Below are 19,090 nucleotides of genomic sequence, written 5' to 3' on the forward strand. Positions count from 1 at the left end.
GCCCCTGCCCGCACCCCAACGGCTAGAGACAACAGGCAAGGAAGAAGGACGCATGACCAGCAAAGCAGACACAAAGAAGTTTTGTGCAAAGTTGTGGTTTAATTTTGGGCATTTCCTCTGAGCAAAAAAGGGGATAAGGACATAAAAAAACACACGCTGTACATCCTAGTTGCCGGGTGAAGAGGAGAATTGCATGCATAAGCCACAACAGAGTTTATTAACTTTGAACTTTGGACTGAGGCACACTGAAGCCTTAATAAGGAAAGGATATGCCAAATTTTGATCGAGGACACACAAATTGGAAGAAAATACAGTATCCAGATTCTTTCCAAACAGGAGCATTATTTGGACTCACTTATGGTTTCCCACAGTAGCAACATCACCAAAGACGTCCTGAATTACTTTGACCTGGTCTTAAGGTCATAACCGTCATTGGTGGGGAGGCTCACCAGCATCACTGAATTTCTTCAAGATCCTGAAAACGAAAAGACAATAAGGAGGCTGCTCACTGTGATTGCGAGCAGTTCCTCCTGCTTCTGGAGTACAGAGAGGAAAAAACAAATGTCCCAAGCAGAAGAAGAAGTGAATAGGCTTATCAACGTGCTGTTCTTTAGCTTAATTGAAGCCTGTCCAGATCTTGTCGGGAGAAACAGACGTTTTGACATTTCTTTGAGATCCAGCAAACACAGAACGTTTAAGTATAATCCTGAACGGAATTATCATCCAAGTTGCTCTTCACACACATCGAGATTGCAGAAACTGCTCACAATGAGTGAGGGCCAAACAGTTCCAAACTTTAGCAAGGGCAGGACAAATGTCCCTGTCACCAGAAGATAGCAGATTGGCAAGCAACATCTTCTTTCGCCTAATTGAGGATTAGTGTGGACGTCCTCACATTCATCGTAGACCCAGCTATCTCTACACATATGAGCATGCTCTTGCATGGTATCGTGATGCAGGTCGAACTTTCTAACCATCAACAGAATTATCTGAGAAGATTTTAAACTGTCCACCGAGGGACAGATCGAGAAGGTATTGCCAGAGATTTCACTCTTGTTATACTGACAAGGACACGGCATGTCTTCTGGAGTGAAACAAATAAGAGACATTGACTGGGAACTCGTGTACTTTGAACATGCCCAGTAAAGAGACTTGCTGAATTCATTACCTGATTTTGACATTTTTGTATACAGAAAAGAGAACTGTATCCAGGGACAATAGACAATCCATTATCCAGGCAAAGAAGGACAATTGTTTCAGTATCTGCAACCTACAAGCAGAAACGGCAGAATCCAGAGATATTGTCTAGAGTGTATTAAAAGTTAGTTTTCTTTCCTCAGATGATCGAGATGGGAAACCAAAGTAGCAATCTTGTCATCCCCCAGGAGGAGAGACGCTCCTGTTCCAGAACTAAATGCTGTAGATTAACCTATAGAGGAATCCTGTACCTATGCATTGTATTCATCATTGTTTTACTGTCACTGACAATTAGAGCTGCATTTTATATTGGTGCACAAAGTGTTCCGATTCCAGTGCACCCACCTAATGATGTACACATGAAACCCACAAAGGCACCCAGACCTTACATAGTTATTCCAGTCCCTAGAAGGTCTGATAGTGGAATGAGTGAACTTGAGGTGTATGTGATCAGCAATAACATACACACACACTTATGGTAACAAACAAATTGAAAAGCCGGAGACGGGGTCAGCAGAGTAAGAATGAAAGAAGGTTACTGACAACGACACACATGCAAACGATGAATGCACACACGCCAGGTCTAGTGTCAATAATTACAGAACCACATGCCAAAGAAGACGAGAAGGTTGGGCAGCCAACAATGAGAAGCTCTACTATAAGTGAAGTTAAAAACCAAATGAAGAAAGCTGAACTAGTGAAGAGACAAAAGGAGTTTGAGAGGAAGCCAACTGAAACAACATTAATGAACACCCCTGATACAGCACTGAAAGAGGCAAGTGCAAGCCCAGAGAAAATCTCACAAGCACAGATGATCGCAGAATCAATATGGTCGTTCATAACTAGAGCAAGGAAAAGACAAGAGGACAAGGAAAGAATTGCCAGACTTTCTTCTACTCGACTGGCACAGATGAAGATGCCTGCACCATGGATTGGGATACCTGAGAATCCTCCAGCAAGAAGAAGCCATACGGATGCATACAAGGACGTAGTTATAGCAAACTACATGAAAACCTTGAGAATCAAGAGAAGCATACAAGGAGATGACAGTGAGATAAACGACTACTTGGACAGCACAGCACATTTGGGAAATAACATATGGTACCAGCATATGAAAGACGTTGGAAGACAGAATTCAGAGGGGGTATGCTTTGTTTGTGCACTCCTCCCTTACAGCATGGGGAAGTCAAAGATCTTTGTAGCTGTAGAAATTGATGTCCAGACAGCACACGTAGCAATGTGCAAGACCAGAGGCCAGTTCATGGAAAGTGATGCCTCACTGAAATGGGCAACTGAAGCAACTGATCCAAATGAAGATGATTATGTCCAGGACATAAAGACAAGAAACAATGGAAAGACAAAACACATTGTGATCAGATATGAGAAGCCTGGAGTTAAAGGAGCAGAAATAAGAAGAGAAGCAAATTACAAACTAAACGTTCAAGGGGAGACGCCAGAATAGGCTCGAAAGTGGAAGAACAGAGGCCAAATGCAAATTTGGGGAACAGTGCTTTCACCAGACGGATGGGAGAAAAAAGTGGTAATATGCAGAGCATGGATGGTCTTCGGTCACTACGAGCCCACCATCAACATAGTGCGAAATGGATGCAAGCCATTGTGGCCGAAGCTTGCAAAACTGCTAACATGGGTCGAGGACAGAGGAGGACCCTTGCAGATAGTACCATTGGAAAGGCCAAACTTCTGCTTCAGGAATAATGGCACAAGGAAGATAGGGGAGAATCAGAACTGTGGACGAGTTTTTGACGCTCCAGGAATGATACACGGTACTGCAGTGATCATGGATCATTATTGGGCATGTGGATCCAAAGCATATATCAGACTGCCAAGAATGTCCATGTTCCAGCGTTGGTGATTACGAAAAGTGACCTGAATATTGACAGTTTCCCAAAAGCAGACGCTCACCTGAGGAAGAAGAGATCTGTGGAAATGATGAATCGAATGAAAAGAGAGAATTACTTTTCTGCCAAATCCATAGAAGCCTTTGATGCTATCCCTTACGAACATAGGCTATTCAGTCAGACTTCCTCAGTATTCACAACAATTTTCATGCCAAGAATTCAAGTTGGAGCAAATACTAAATGGTTGCAGATAACCAGATGGGAGTTATTGCAGACCATCAACACGACCATAAAGGGATTCAACGCAATCAAGGAAGAGTTAAGAGCGATACGACTAATTACTCTCCAGAACAGATATGTCCTTGACATGATCACAGGCATGGATGGGGGTGTTTATGCAAAAATCGGAGAATCATGTTGCACATTTATACCTTCTCACGACGAAGAAAATGGAACTATAACAGAGGCCCTAGGTATGCTGACAAAACTATAGAACCAAATGATTGAGGAAACTGGCAAAGTTGACAACAACAGTTGGTTTGGATCACTATTCTCATGGGTTCCGCAATGGATGGCAGACGCATTCAAGTTCCTAGGAGCCCTGCTAGTGATATTGCTTGGATTCTGTGTTATCAAGATAATAATCTGTGTCAGAAAACTGCGAAAAATGCCATAGGGATGAAGATCATGATTGATGTCACAAAACCTCTCTTTAATGTGCTTGACTATCTGGGTGTCTCCTACACTATGCGGACGACACCCAGATGCTCATTCCCATCACAGGTGATTATCTAGCTGACACCAAGGCCCTTAACGGCCCTTAACGACGTCTACCTGGTTATCCAAGCTTGGATGGCCCAACACCAGTTATGCCTAAATGACGACAAGACGGAGCACCTGATCCTGGGCACTGCACAACACCTGAGCAAACTAGAGTCGTCCTATCAGTCATTCACTATAGACAGTAACACCATACGAGTCTCGAAAGATACTAAAACGTTAGGACAAATAAATGCAGTCAGATCTGCTTCTGCATACACCTGCAAACTTATTGCAGCTTGCAGACCGTTCCTCACCACCCCTAACAGTGTCACACTAGCTAGAACCCTCATTATGGCTAAAATTGATTATTGTAAGGCTTTTTACTTTGGCACCAGCCAAGAGAACCTGAATAAACTCCAAACAACTCAGAACAATGCCATTCGTGCTGCCCTAAACATCCCCGCAACCACCACATTTCAGAATCTAGAACCAACCTAAAGTGGCTACCTGTCAAGCAGAGAATCTCACTAAAAACACTCGCCCTTACGCACAAATGCTTGGCTAACAAGGCCCCTATCTATCTCTGCAGTCGGCTGTCACGCCACTCGACCTCCCGACCACTAAGAACTGCCCAGTCCCACTGTTTATCGATCCCTAGGTTTAAACTGCAAAAAGCGGGGGGCTCGAGTTTCCTTGTCCTATCCTCTAAGCTATGGAACTCCCTCCCCGCTACAATCAGAGCTGAAGACTCATTCAACACATTCAAGGCCATAACCAAATTTTGGCTCTTCGACCAGCTTTAAGACATGTAGCACCCTGGTCTTACTTACACTGACCCTCTGACCTTCGTTACTATTTTTTCCTACATCCTATGGGATATCCACTGCTAAGCCTTAGCGGCACTGAAACCACTGTAATATTTGTAGATAGAAACCCTGTTAATATTTCTGTTAATGTTTTTTTTTTTTTTAATGATTTAGTTTGTTACAAACTTTTCATTTTTAAGACATTACAATTTGAGTGGGTAAAAATTCATAGGGAAAAAGTAGAGAGAAAAAGAAAAAGTATAACAACATGTAAATAAAAAGGAATTCTTTTTGTCATTGTGAGGCAACTAAAGTGATATTCGTCATTGTCTTTGCTTTGGTTTTGGTTGGTTTCCAGCATCTAGTCCTAAGATATGTTGTAAGAACTGCACTATCGTGAATATTAATTTGTTTTCATGTCCATTCAGTAGTAGTGCCCATCGCAGTTCTTTGTCCACCTGTTGAGTTGATATGTTAAAGAATTTGCCAAAAATCATTCTCTCATGCATGAATTCAGGACAGATCATTAACTCTTTCTTTACAAAAGCGGCAATGTCTGTCGGTTTTCGGGATTTGTCAGACCATTACAAGCTTATCTCTTGTCGGCAGATTGTTCAGATGGATTGCCATATACACTGTGCGGATCTTTTCGTCAGGAAATAGTTCCATGTATTTTGGAGTTTCATTTAATGCTCGAACATCTAGATGGCTTTGGAGATTTCTTGAATATAGGGTTTTCATTTGGCAGGTTCTAATCCAATCGTTGCTTGCCAGTTTACGCTTTGCATATTGAGGTCTGTTCATGAGAGTTTCAAGTGATATGTCTTCATCTTTTAATTGTTGAAATAATTGTTCTTTCTATTTCCGTAGGCATGTATTATACGAAGCAATTGGGTTATTTTTCAGATTCCATGGCTGGTATTTTGTCCTTTATCAGCAGTTTCCTTAGGAAATCTAGTTGCTTCCATATCACTAAGGAGTATAGTGATTGTGTCGCGACTTCATAACGAATTCTCGGCATTGGGTATGAATCTGGTAATCTTAAGATCTTCCTCCAGAAAATTGCTTCAAATTTCGTCCAATTTTTAGGTAGTGTGTGGCTCATTGCATCACTGCCATATGTAATTACAGGGATTACTTTCTGCCAATAGAATGGTATAATTGGTTTAAATGAAAATTTACCATATTTTCGGTGTAGAAGGCATCCCTGTCTGGCTAGTGATTGAGTTTTCGTTTCCACAGTATCAAACCATTGCTTTTCTGTTTTGGACTGGTTTAACGTGATCGCAAGGTATTTGAAGGTTGGGACTTCTTCTAGAGAGATGTTATCAATAGAGAGTTTTAGTACTGTTTTTTTTCTAAAATGGGAGTTTTACTAAGGCCATGACTTTGGTCTTTGGTGTTGATCTTTAGTTTGTTAATCTTCATGTAGGTTCCCATAAGGTGTAAACTCTGTTGTAATCCTGAAATGGTTTTATCTAGCAGGATGATGTCGTCTGCATAGAATAGTGCTGGAATTGGAACAGAATTCAGTTTTGGCGGATTCAAAGTCGTATCTTTTAAATGATCTTCGCAGTCTGCTGTGTATAGGTTATATAAAGTGGCTGCAAGAGGGCAGCCCTGCTTGAATCCTTTCGTTGTCGCTATCAAAGGAGTAGTTGTTCCATTCTTTTTGAGTCTTGCAGAAATTGCGGTATTGCAATATAATAATTTTATTGGCTCTAAGGTCTCTTTTGGACAATTCCAAGCTGATAGTTTTTCCCATAATCGTGTTCTTGAGATAGTCGAATGCCATATGTAGGTCTAGGAAAGCAGCGTATATCTGTGTTTTCTTTTTTATTGCTTCATTCTTGATCAAATTAATTATTAGCAGATTTACATGTGTTCCTACATTTGAAGTAAATCCCGTCTGTCTCACTGCAAATCGGTTTGTGTTCATGGCCCCTTCTTTGAGTTTTTTGAGGAGTAGTGCGGCGAAAATCTTGCCTAGTGGATCTAATAATGCAATCGGCCGAAAATTCTGGGGATTATCTCTTGGTCCTTGTTTGTATATAGGGACAATTATCGCTGTTCTCCACGACGGTGGGATTGTATTTTGTTTGTTGATTGTTTCTATAAATTGTATCATGAAGAGAATCCACAGGTCCATATTTTGTTTTAAGATTGCATTTGATATGCCGTCAGGGCCCGGGGCACGTGAGGTGTGCAGTTTGCCAAAGATCTGGATCAAGTCTTCCTTGTCGTAATCGATTTTCCAAGAGTTGTTCGCGGTCTGTGAAATTGGAGGAAGAGTGGTAACAGAATCGTTGTAGATGTTTGTAAAATGATCTATCCACTTTTGCATAGTCACGTTTGTTACCAGAAGCTGTTGATTACTGTCATTGTTGTTCAGAACATTCCACAGATGTCTTGGATTGTGGTTCTTATAAGTCTTCAACATGGTTTCTGCGTCATTTTATAGTAATGTTGCTTGATAGGACTTCCTCCAATTTGTGTACCTTTTGTTTTATTTTTTTCTTCTCTTAGAAGATTGAAGTTCCATTTACTGGTTTTAATTTGCGAATATCTTTGCGCATCTCTTTTTTTTTCTGAACGATTTGTGTGTTATAGTGGTGGTTATGTGATTTCATTTGATTCTTCCTTGGCTTTAAGAAAGGAATCAAGAAGGCATCATAATTGAGTTTGTCAATATCTGGCGTTGATGTTAGTTGGATTTGCTTTGTGAGGTCTCTTAATTGTTCCTCAGTTAATCGCAAATTACGATTATTGCCAGTGACTTCTGTCTGAATACGGAAATCAATCTTTTTTTAGTTGTGCAAGTCCAAAGCCGTTAATAATAATTTGGTTATGATCACTTCTTGGTGATTTATTGATTACTGTCTCTGTGATGGAATCAAATAGGTGTGTTGACAAATATACATAGTCTATTGTTGCTGTTGCCTTGCCGCTGTCCCATGTAGGAAGGGTTTTGCCCATCCCATCATTTGGATGATCGACTTGTTTAAGGTTACGAGTGGAAGTTTCTTTGTGCCATTTTTTTGCACGTGTAGACAGTTCCGCATACTCCATCCGTTGGCCGAGTTTATTACATAGATGTATATTTAAATCACCGCAAATAATGAATTCCATGTGATGATGCTCTAGAAGTTTTTGATCGATAGTTAAGAAAACATTGTCCAGAAATGTACTGTCGTTTAGTGTTGCGGGATTCCAGTATAGGTTCATAATGGATATTAATCGCTCATGGCTGTTGGGAGTGTATTCTTGTATTTGAATAATAGTATTTTGTATCCATGGATTGATGTTATTACTAGATACAATTGTCCATTGTGGTAGGATTTTGATTAATGTTAAAAGTCCTGATGCTGGTCTTCCCAGAGTGCCTTTTATTGCTGGATTGAGGAAGGTAATGAAGCTGTCGCAGCTAGGTAATTTGGTTAGCCATGTTTCTTGCAGGCATACTATAGTTGTTAGTTTGAATTCCGTTGCTGTCTGATTAAATAGATGAGTGTTACCCCTTGTGTTCCAGCTACATAATGACCAGTGAGAGTTGTTTGTGGTTGGTGGTTACAATACAGATGATAGATCTTGGGTAATATCACCGTCTTCAGTGTAGTCACGATAGAACGGGTGGTTCTCGTTTCCTTGATAGAAGGAATCTTTTGATGTCAATGGTTGCGGTTCTTGATGGCCAGGGACCCTATAGTTGGGGTCGTATCTTGTATGTAACGGTCGTTCACTCGCTAGGTTCTTACATGGAAAAAGGTTTGTATAGTTATTCCACTTTCTTGGTGCATCGGATGTTGTTTCTATCGATGCTGGATTGCAGCTGAAGCCCAAGGTTGCTAGGGCTTGAGTTTGTGCGAGTATTTTTTTTAATGTCGCACAATCCCATAGCTCGAGTAGGTGTCACGGATGGCACTCTGTAAAGAGTGGCACAGGACACCCAGGAAGGGTTTTGGGTGGTTGTGCCAAAGTAAGGTGGACAGATAAGTACACACACAGCTGAAAGTAATGAGAACGAAGAGTAGGCAAGTGTAGCAAGGAAATAAGCTACAACAGAATGGATTCCCTCTAGGGGTGTATGCAGATACAAGGAAAGAGTATTCCACGGACCTTAGGAAAAACGCTAGCCTTCTGCACAATTTGCTATAACAGAGGCCCACGCTGATTGCTCATGGCTTGGAACAGCAGCTATGGGTGTCTGAAACACAAAAACGAGACAAGGGAAAAGGCAGCGGTTGCCTGACGGAAACCAACAGACAAGCTCTGTACAAAGGGTCTACAAACAGAACAAGAGAAGACACTAACAGACAAATCCAGAAAAAAGGAAGTCGAAAGCAAACTAGCAGAAGGAAATGAAGGGAAAGTCGTATAACAGGATTGGATAGGGATAAAGAACAGAGGGTTGAAAACAAGGGAGCAGCAGTCAGGAAACAGGGGGACTGCAATAACTGAAAGTAAATAAAGTAGGTGAACTGTTGTGGATAGCAGAGAACTGTAGGGTACAAGGTTGAAAGCTCAGAGGAGAAGGAAAGCAATGAGGAAGCCCAAAGGAGCAGGGCAGTAAGGAAGGGAGCCCAGAGGGAAAGGGCTTAGGGCAGCGGAGTGAAGCAGTCTGCACGGCAAGGAGCCCAGAAGGACCGGGCAGCAAGGAGTTAGCCCAGAGGAGCAGGGCCGCTGACTGTAGAAGGCTGCAAAGGACTCTAGAGGGCTGCTATACTGAGAACCCAGTGGACAAAGGCTGTAGGTAGCAAGCAGCGGAGCGTGATCGGCTGCAAGGCAGGAAGCCCTGAGGACAAGGGCTGTTGGCAGCGGAGAGAAGCAGGCTGCGCGCCAAGGAGCCAGAAGGAACGGCAGCAAGGAGTAAGCCCAGAGGAACAGGGCCGCTGACTGTAGAAGGCTGCAAAGGACTGCTAGGCTGGAAGCCCAGCGGACGAAGGCTGTAGGTTGAAGGCAGCGGAGCGTGATTGGCTGCAAAGGCGGAGACTGGAAAGCAGCAGAGCGTGATCGGCTGCAATGCAGGAGCCCAGAAGACAAGGGCGGAAGGTAGCAGCGGAGCGTGATCGGCTGCAAGGAAGAAGCCCGGAAGGGCAAAGGCGAAGGCTGGAAAGCAGCAGAGCATTTTTGGCTGCAAGGCAGAAGCCCGGAAGGGCAAAGGCGGAGGCTGGAAAGCAGCAGAGCGTGATCGGCTGCAGTGCAGAGAAGAGAGCCCAGCAAGGCACTGGATCCAAAACAGGAGTAAGGAGGAACCGCATCCAAAGATCCGTAGCTCGAAGCAAAAAGGTGCCGGAAGGACTCTAAATGCAAGAGACTGAGCCCCTGCAGGCAGCAGCTTTTATACCGCCGAGCCCAGAAGCAGGCTAATTAGTCGCACCTGGATCAGCACACCTGCATACAATCTGCCTCCTCCCTCTCTGTTCCTGAGCTGGTGGAAGCAGAGCTGATCCCTAGGGTTTCTGGGGATTGTAGTTCCGAAGATTCCGAATAGGAATGGCCAGGAATAGTTATAGCCAAGTGCATTGTGGTAAGTGTAGTTTGTGGGGAAAAATAGAAAAGCACCAAAGTCTCGCAAATGGGAAACAAGGTCCAAAAAGTGAACAACGTTTGATCCAAGAGTTCTCCGCAGATAAATGAATAATAATTAGTCCATATTGATCGCCAATGAATGCGCCCATGGCGCAGGCATGACAGTAGGACTCTATCCAGTTGAGTGTGATCTTGGAAGGTTATTAATTTAATATCTCGCGTTGAGATCATTTTGAGTTCAGGTATAGCGTTTAAAAGTAGAAGCATATTAGTCTGATTCAATATCAGTCGTTTGTTTTCAATTGTCTGATTTCCTATCTGTAATATACATTGAGTTCGATCTAAGATTGGGTTAATGAAATCTGGTTATCTAATCTGGTTCTGATTTCGTAGGTCATCTTGTATTAACTTTTGGTTGGATCGGGCTGTCCGGTCGTGAACGGGCATGTACGTCATTTCATGTGGACTTCCCAAATAGGCGTTTCGATGTTCTCTAGTTTGTCTAGATGGTAATAAGGCACCTACATGCTCTTCGTCAGTTGTAGGTTCTGTGGCTGTGGAGATTTCATCTGGCATTGAGACATCTGATATGTCCTCGCATGTCAGGTCCAAGCTTTGAGATGTAATTGCTGTATACTCATCCACGATAATAAGATTAGATTTGTTAAGTGTAATGTGTTCATTGTCATCTTCTTCATGATGGTCTGTATGTGTAGTAAGATCTAGTAAGTCATCTGTGATGATTGAAACGTTCTGATCAGTTCCATTTGGTGGTTCAGGTAGTTGTTTTGAAACTTTGTTTTCCGCTGGTAGGGCATTAGGTTTCTTTAGTCGACTCGCAGAGGGTACAGAGTGAGTGATCGAATGTTTTGTTGGTTGGTTTATTGCACGTAGGAAGGCCCTTGAACCATTTTGTTTGATGCTTTCAGGTTTTTTTTTATTGGTGGCTTTCCTATCTGCGCATTTGTAGTCTTGGAACCTGGCGTGAGAATTTGGAAAATTTCTGCTCTTGGGAGACTTTCTTTATTTATGTTAAAGGAGCTATGGTAGGTTCCAGAATTGAAAAATTGTCGATACCTCTGACTGGAATTTGTACTTCTCTAGATGGTGCATGTCTGTTAGGTAAGTTTGTTTGTATATCCGGTATCGTTCTAGTGGCAATCGGATCTAATGGCTGTAGCTGTGAAGGTGGTTGCATCCAAGCCATAACGTTAGACATGACTCTATTTTCTTCTTCTCTATCAGCTCTTGCAATTTCACATAGTCTCTGTTGCCGTCTCAACGATTGCTCTACTTCCGAATCCAATCTTTTTTCGAGTGTTGCTAGAAATTTCTCAATATATACCTGTTTTGTGTGACAGAGTGGCTTGATCTCGAATAGCATCCTTGGAATCTTCTTGTAATTTAAGAAAAGGTATCATTGATTGCGATACAACTGCTATCAGCATATTTTGTAAATCGATCATAGTTGTTGGAATTCTTGGCTGGTTTATTTGATCGGAGGTCAGATTCTCAATATGCGGGTCTAGATTATGGGTTTTCTTGGTATGAATTGATGCACTTGATTTCTGGATTTCTTGGTCAGCTAATGGTATGTAAAAGGATTCTTGAAAGTCATATGAGAAATGTTTTGTAGGGCTTCTTTCCTCAGTTTTTGGTCTTTGCTTTGGATAATTTATTGTTGGGATAGTTTGTGGTAGAATCAATGTTGTTTCTTGTAGTTTCTTTTCGTTCGCCGTGATAGAGGGGCAGTGTTTATTGACTGGGGTGGAGGTAGGTTCCGGACATCTAAGTGAGATGTTGCCAAATATTGCTTTCCGTTTCTCCATGCTGTTCATTATGGACTCAGTTTCTGTGATATCAAGTGAGAGTAGCTTTGGTGTTATCTTTAGATGATTGGTCATTGTTTTTGGTTTGTGGTATATTAAGGTGAGCGCTCAGCATTTTAGTTTTGCTAGTCTAGCTTGCTCCTTTTTGGCAGTCGTTCGGTGTGGATTTTGGAATAGTGAACATGCGGGGGTGGATGTAGGTGGAAATTGATTGGAGCATTCCTCTGATTGGTGGATGATATCTATAGGCGAGATATCCTTTTCGTTGACATCTGAAGTCTTTTTGGCTGTGGTAATATTGTTCTAAGTAGTCTCAATTGGCGGTTCTTCCGTGTTTGTCTCTGGCGCCAAATTTCGATGCAGGGAAGAATTGCATAGGGACAAGTTACTATGTGGATTTCCAGTATCGTTAGGGGTTGATTGCTGCGTGAACACTGTCTGTTGGTTCATTTTTCCATTGCTAGCTTTTGAAACATCTTCCTTCTTACTCGCTGAAAAAGTTGCGGGCACCTCAGGCTCTTTACTAGTTGTTATGGAATATTCTTTGTTAGTAGATGTAATAATAGGTTAGTTAAGTCTCGAGGGTGCAGTCCTTTGTTAAGGGTATTGGTCGCCAGAGTGCATCCACATTTGTGTCTTGGGCGCATGAAGGCACCTGATCCAGATGAGCTGTGTTAAATTCTGAATGTTGATGTGGGTCTCTATTATGCTCCTTTGTCTTATGGTTTGGAAGTTGAGAGTCTATTTGAAGGAGCTCTTGGTCAATTAATTCCTCCGGAAAGGGGTAATTCGATGGCACACACTTATGTTTCTTTGATATAGTTTGTTCCAAGGTCAGCTGTTTTAGTTCGTTCTGGCTAGAGGCAGGGGAAGAGCCTAGTTTACAGCGTAATCTAGTCTTGGGGCCAGACATGATTTTAGGAGACTTCGAGGACATGATCTTGGTTGCCAGCTTTCCAGGGGACGCTAATGTCTATCAATAGGTGCAGGCTGGTAGCGAGATCAAAGGGCACTAGCCCCGCAGTTTCTCGCGCGCAACAAAAGGTTGTCTTGAAGTTTAGTTCTTGTATACAAGGGCACAGATATATAATGTGAAGAATCTTGCTGTAGTTGAATAAATCAGGCAGAAGCGTGCGAGAACGAAGGTCAGATGCCCCGCAGGCTCTCGCACGACAGGCTCTTTCAAGCTGGAGCAATGGCCGAATGTTCGGGTGCCGATAGCAGATTACTTTTACCTCGCAGATACCTGCACACTATGCAAGTATCACGTCAAAACTTGACTATTCAGTGATAGTAATCGCCTGGTTTACGCAGTCTGTAGTGGATGAAAAGTTACTTTAGAAAGTGTGTGAGATCAAAGAGCGGATGTTCCGCAGTCTCTCACACGCTGGAGCAGTGGCTAGAGAGTTACTTGAAGGGCGTGTGAGATAAAAGAGCAGATGCTCCGCAGTCTCTCACACGCTAAACAAATGGAACAAGGGTGCAAGATCTAAGGGCAAAAGCCCCGCAGGCTCTCGCACGGAAATCTATTACAGGTTGAGTGAAGACGAAATGTTCAAGTATCGGAGGCGAGAGCGCCACGTCCCACACACTATACAAATATCGCTTTCGTATTTGGCTGTTTGCGAAGCAATGTTTAAGTAGTTTGCACAATATGGATAGCGTGTAAGATCAGAGTGCAAGCGCCCCACAGTCTTTCGTAGGCTAGTAAATTAACGTTGTTAGCTCCCGTAGATTTTGGCATGGGGTGGGTCTATCTATTGAACAGATTTATGGGCTTTGTGTGCATTGAGGGGAAAGGCTTGTAAAATCAAAACGTGAGTGCTTTGCAGTGTTCACGGCGCAGCTTCACACTCACTTTCAGTTTTTATTTGTAAATAAATCGGAACTTTTCCAAAGAAGGTCATTGGAGGTAGGCAGCTATGTCGAACATGCGCAAAGGCAGCGTTGCAAATAGATCAGTCTTGTATACGTTAGAGGCGGGAAGCGGCGTGTTTATTTCACAGCCTTGGATCATTCAATTTATCTCCCCAAAGAGTCTCGAGACCGAACAGGCGCTAGTGGCCAGCAGTTATCTGATGCGGGGAACAGCACAGCGAGATTTCTCAGGTAGTGCCGTTCTCTGCTCGCTGATCCCTCGACCGAAGGGGCCACACAGTGCTCCGGATGTCCACCCGAACGGGGAGGTTCGGTGCGACATGAGAGGCACAGTAGGTAAGGACCAAGAATCGGAAGTATCAAGGAATATGGCTGTTCTGTGTACAGTGACTGAATGTCTCTCGATATATTAAGGCAGGTGTTCACAAACGTGGGAAAGTCCAGCAATGGTGTGTTTTAAGTGGGCGCCGTGCACATATACGTTGTAACACCAGATGGAAAGTTTCTATTGTTGCTCACCTCTGATTGCAGAAATCCTATGATCTCACGCATAAACTCGCGGTAGGGCAGGGATGAGCTTGGCAGGCCGCAGGAGTCCCGCAGAGCCCGAAGAACCAAAGACTCTGCGACCGACTCCGCGGCCGCTCCACGCCAGGAAGTAGCTTTTAAAGTGGTGGATGCTGGGTTTCCAGGTCAGTAGAGGTAGAAAAAGGACTAGATGTTTATTGTCAGTTCAGGATACAGTTCACCTCAGTAGAAAATCCAGTAGCAAGTTTGAAGCAGACACAGACCCAAAGAGACTGCGACCGACTCTGTTAATGTAATTTTTATGTCTGTATATATGCATTTCTGTAACTTTGTACAAATTGCGCCCTGATGCCCCAGGGCCTGATGGTCTGCACGTTATAAATAAACAAATACAAATACAATGTCGAACCAGGGACCTGACTGATGAAGAAATAAGAGACTTTGTGCAAGCCAGCATTCATGCACCAGAAGGAACAAAGTTTCGATATCCCAGAAAGAATAGAAATTATGTGGGAAGATGGATCTATTGCAGCCCAAATGGACAGTGTCAACTAATGACGTGGAACAAAGATGAACACGTAAGAACAGCAGGAAGTCTAAAAGGAGTCATAAAAATATGGACCCCAAAGAGACATTTCTTCAGACCGTCATGTATGGACCTAGAAGATGAAGTGAAAGTGAATACAGAGGATCCAAAGAAGATGGATACAAAGGAAGAAATGAAAGTGGCCGATGAATCGCCCAGAGAGGGGGTGGGGGGAGTATAGAGGAAGTCCCAAGTACGGCCTGCACTTCAATCGTCCATTTTGAAGTACCAGGAGCTTTTCACGCCGAAGTAAGTTACGTACGAGGAGCAAATAAGCCAGCAGAGAGCCGCAGTGGGGCTCTGTCCAGTACCTCTCAGAAGAACCGCACCCATTGAGGTACCTACACCTAAGAAAACCTGGACAATAAAGTATCTATTGAGAAAACCATATCAACAAATGAAACGGAACGAAGATTGTCTGAGCACAGTCCCTGAAGAAGCCAAAAAGGTCTTAATGGAAGACGAATGGTGACGTCACAAGAACCCGGACTGACTCAAATATAGAAGATCTGACAACCTGCGAATGACGAAAAGAGACGAAACGCCAGGGATAAGGGAACTCTCGAACCTAAAGTGAAAGGACGATGTCAAATGTAAGAACCTTATGCCATGTGCACAACGAGGATTTAGTTTACACATGTACATATGCTTGGAACCGCAAGAAAGCTAAGAAAATCGTGCGGCCTGCTATGCTTAGTAGTAAGATAGATTGCGGCAAGCACCACCTATACATACCTACCTCGATAGAAGCACGTTATATAAGTACACTTCCACTACGCACAAGGGCAGAATCAACCAAAGGTTATTGGAGGTTGCATGAGGAGAGTTTCATAGTTAACAAATCAAGAATAAAAGACAGAAGCGGAACTCAGACAGAGACAAATCGTGCCAAAAAGCCAGCGTCGTTTCAGCTAAAGTAGGCCAACAGTAGCTTCAATTAATGAAGCAAGGAGCAGAATATCCTGCTCTGAAAGGTCAAGATAAGCAGAAGGCAGGTGGTGGACAAAACTAAAATCAAATACACGAATTACATGGAGAATGAGGCGATTTTACGGTGTCTGAAACATGTGACCAGCCTAGCGAGAAGAAGGGGGACTTTCACACCTACGCATGGCTGTGTGCCATGCAAAGATATCAGAACTTTTCCAGACAGAGATGCAGTCTCAAGGCCAACCACAGTGAAATAATTGACACATGACCACCGAAGTGATGATTGATTGTAGCAATAATTGGAGAAAGACTGTGGGAGCTGGCTAGCACCCTGCACCTGGCCGACCATTCTGCATGCTGCTAGGCAAAGTGGAATGGAAAAGTATGAGTGGGGTTGGTGCCAACTCAAATCATAGTGGACCAAGTAATCTAGGGTCCTATCGTTAGTAGAACCAATGGGACGTCGTACTTTTAGTGACATCTACAGTAGCCATTTTTAAGGTAGGGCTTAGATGCCCCACCTGACAGTGTTTACCCAATCCCCTCACTCCGTTACCATATACAGATATAGTACCTATATTAAAGTTACCTTCCTAGAACCAATAGAATTGCATGCAACATTTTAAGCATTAGGCGTCAGTGATGACGAGTTTTTAGTATACATGATGTGTTTTTTATGAAGTTCGTTGGAGTTATGAAGTGAGAGGGAAGATCAAGCAACTGTTGATAATCATGGAACTCCCTGTTTTTTGTACCTGTCATTAAACTGACTCCCTTTTCCAAACTATTGAGTTGTCATTATTGAGTTGATGCTAGAATATTAATCTGCATCCCCATCCATCTCACAGGTGCTGCTACTCATCTTAAAGTGCTATTGGGCAACCCCCAACTTTATGGGCTGGTTGGGGGTCCTAGTGCACAATAGGTAGCCAGGTTTATAAGTGTCTGATGTGTCAAAAGTGTACTGAGGTGAATTGCCGGAGGGCGAGGCTACTGGGCTGTCCCATGTCCAAGTCTGCGCACTATACTAAATTTAAAGGGGAAGTCCTCTTTTTTTCACTGCCATTGGTTACGGTACCATCCCCATGCCTGGGGACGCCCCACAACGATGGAGGAAAGGGGACTACGGACTATGAATGCTGGGAAATGCACCCAAATGTCGACCACGTAACTGCGATTACGCAGTTACAGCGACTGGTGCATTTCTTTTTACCGACTCCCATTACTGCACCCAAGCAGAGCTGGGGTTGCGCGGGTGTCCCCCGCTCGCCTTGGGTGCAGTAACGGGAGTTGGGGTTGCAGGAGAGAAAGTAAAAAATCCCCCTGCGACGTCCGTTCCGACCGACGTAAGTGGTAGGAACTGACGCCGCAGGGATAGCGGGGACTCGGCGGTGCACACAAAAGTGTGCCGCCGTAAAGGTAAATGTGAGGTTAGGGGGGTTGAGTAGGGCAATGCCGGTCGGGGGATGTGGGCGCAGTGATCACGTAGATTCTGAATACTGTAGTCACTTTTATTTTCACACACATTCAAATATTGTCTGGACACTGCCTGATCGATCTGTCGGAAACGGAAGAGATTATCTTCTTGTCGTGTGTATTCCACCCACGAACTCCGATGTCCACTAGACACAATGATCTAGTCTATTTTCAAGATGCCGGTCGATAGGATGTACAGCACACTCACTCCATGGAATCGCATATAGGGGGTAGAGGAGGTAAGCTCAGCGCATCGCTTCATCTTGTACATTGGCGCATGTAAACTTTGTTTATATTGTCCTTGATTCTGTTCCCGGCTCTAACTTGCCTTTCGTGTCCCTTTTACCTCCCACACCCCCATTTACTCGTCCCACTGTTTCCTGTCAGCCTTTTCTGCATTCATTCCTACTTCCCCGTTACTGGCTCTCCTAAACCATTACTCCTCACGCTCGAGAGCCTCTCATCCATTTACTGCCTTGCTGTCTTGTATCCTGTCCTTAACGCGGCTACCCAAACTGCGTGGCTTGCTGAATTCCACTGTTCATTGCATTGCAATCAGCTGTGAGGTTTTTCCAATTTTTTGAGGGTTTTCCCGGGAGGTACACAACTTCGTGTCCACAATCGGGAGTCTGATACCTTTTGGGATTCCTTCCCTTTTCTGCCGCAGAGTGAACGCTTCAGCCTGCATTCCAGCAAATTCATCAAGAAAACGTAAGTGCTCGATTCAAATCATTACAAATATGGCTTGTGTGTCCTTCCTGACAAGCACCTCTCTTAACTGTATCTGTGGAGCGTCTTAATGTAGCTCTGTCACACCTTTTAAAATGTTGTGATGTTACTCTCCTGCTCCCTCAGACATCTCTTTTTGTAGTTGTCAACTCCTTTCTGTACTCTTGAAAAGTGGGGGAGGCAGCTAACAGAATTGTCTCTTATTGTTGGTCTAGAATCGGTTATACTTCCTAAATTATGTTTTTTACTGATTCTATTATTGCAGGATATGCTTTAAAATCTATTCTAAGCTATGAATTTGTGTGTGTTCCCTGTTGGCAATGTTTATTCTGTAACAATAGTGCACCAGCAAGTACTCCCTCCAAAGGTTCATAAGCAAACTACATTGTGCCCTTTGCTTGTAGGCAAGATTTGCAATATATTCGCTTAAAACAACTGAAATGTCTTAGTGCTTAACATTCTTGGAGTGTGCAAAGCCAATTGCATTTAGAAATGTGGAAGAAACAGATGCCTTCTTTGTGAAGAATAATAACATGTTTGTTTTACTGGTTTTAAAATGTTTTATTTAATAAAATCATAAAATGTGAAATATAAAACGGAAATTTGCTGTGGCAGTATGCTCCACTGCTTTGAAATGGAGAGATTACTCTAGCTGAAGAACTGTTGTTGCAGGTAGGTAATTTTTCTTTCCACATTTCCTAGATATTTTTGCAGGGAAGTGTATTTTATGATGTGTGTGTTTTGTGTTAATGATAACCCAGATTTCGCTCTCTTTGTAGATTCAGTGACTTGTTCTCTTTGGCAGAAGAGTATGAAGACTCCACAAAACCTCCCAAAAATCGGAGAAAAGGCCCCATGACTAGCCCTCGGAGTCGCAAAAATGCAGCACAGCCTACAAATAACGACGATGAGTCTGTCTCCAGCAGTGCCACAGTAAGTATTTGGTGGATGGTCCTGGCCAGAAGCTTCAGAGACTGGATT

At 43.2% G+C, this 19,090-nt stretch overlaps 1 protein-coding gene across 2 annotated transcripts in view; it reads left to right on the forward strand.

Moving 5' to 3' along the window:
* INTS3 (integrator complex subunit 3) overlaps window positions 1-19,090 on the forward strand; it is a 1,800,341-nt gene that overhangs the window by 1,729,079 nt on the left and 52,172 nt on the right. For both annotated transcript variants that reach the window (XM_069651244.1, XM_069651252.1), the window contains exon 29: window positions 18,889-19,042. In XM_069651244.1, the coding sequence (XP_069507345.1) occupies window positions 18,889-19,042 (154 nt within the window). The remainder of the gene's footprint in view (window positions 1-18,888; window positions 19,043-19,090) is intronic.

The sequence above is a fragment of the Ambystoma mexicanum genome, chromosome 1p (assembly GCF_040938575.1).
Source record: "Ambystoma mexicanum isolate Mex_15411 chromosome 1p, UKY_AmexF1_1, whole genome shotgun sequence".
Taxonomy (NCBI): Eukaryota; Metazoa; Chordata; class Amphibia; order Caudata; family Ambystomatidae; genus Ambystoma; species Ambystoma mexicanum.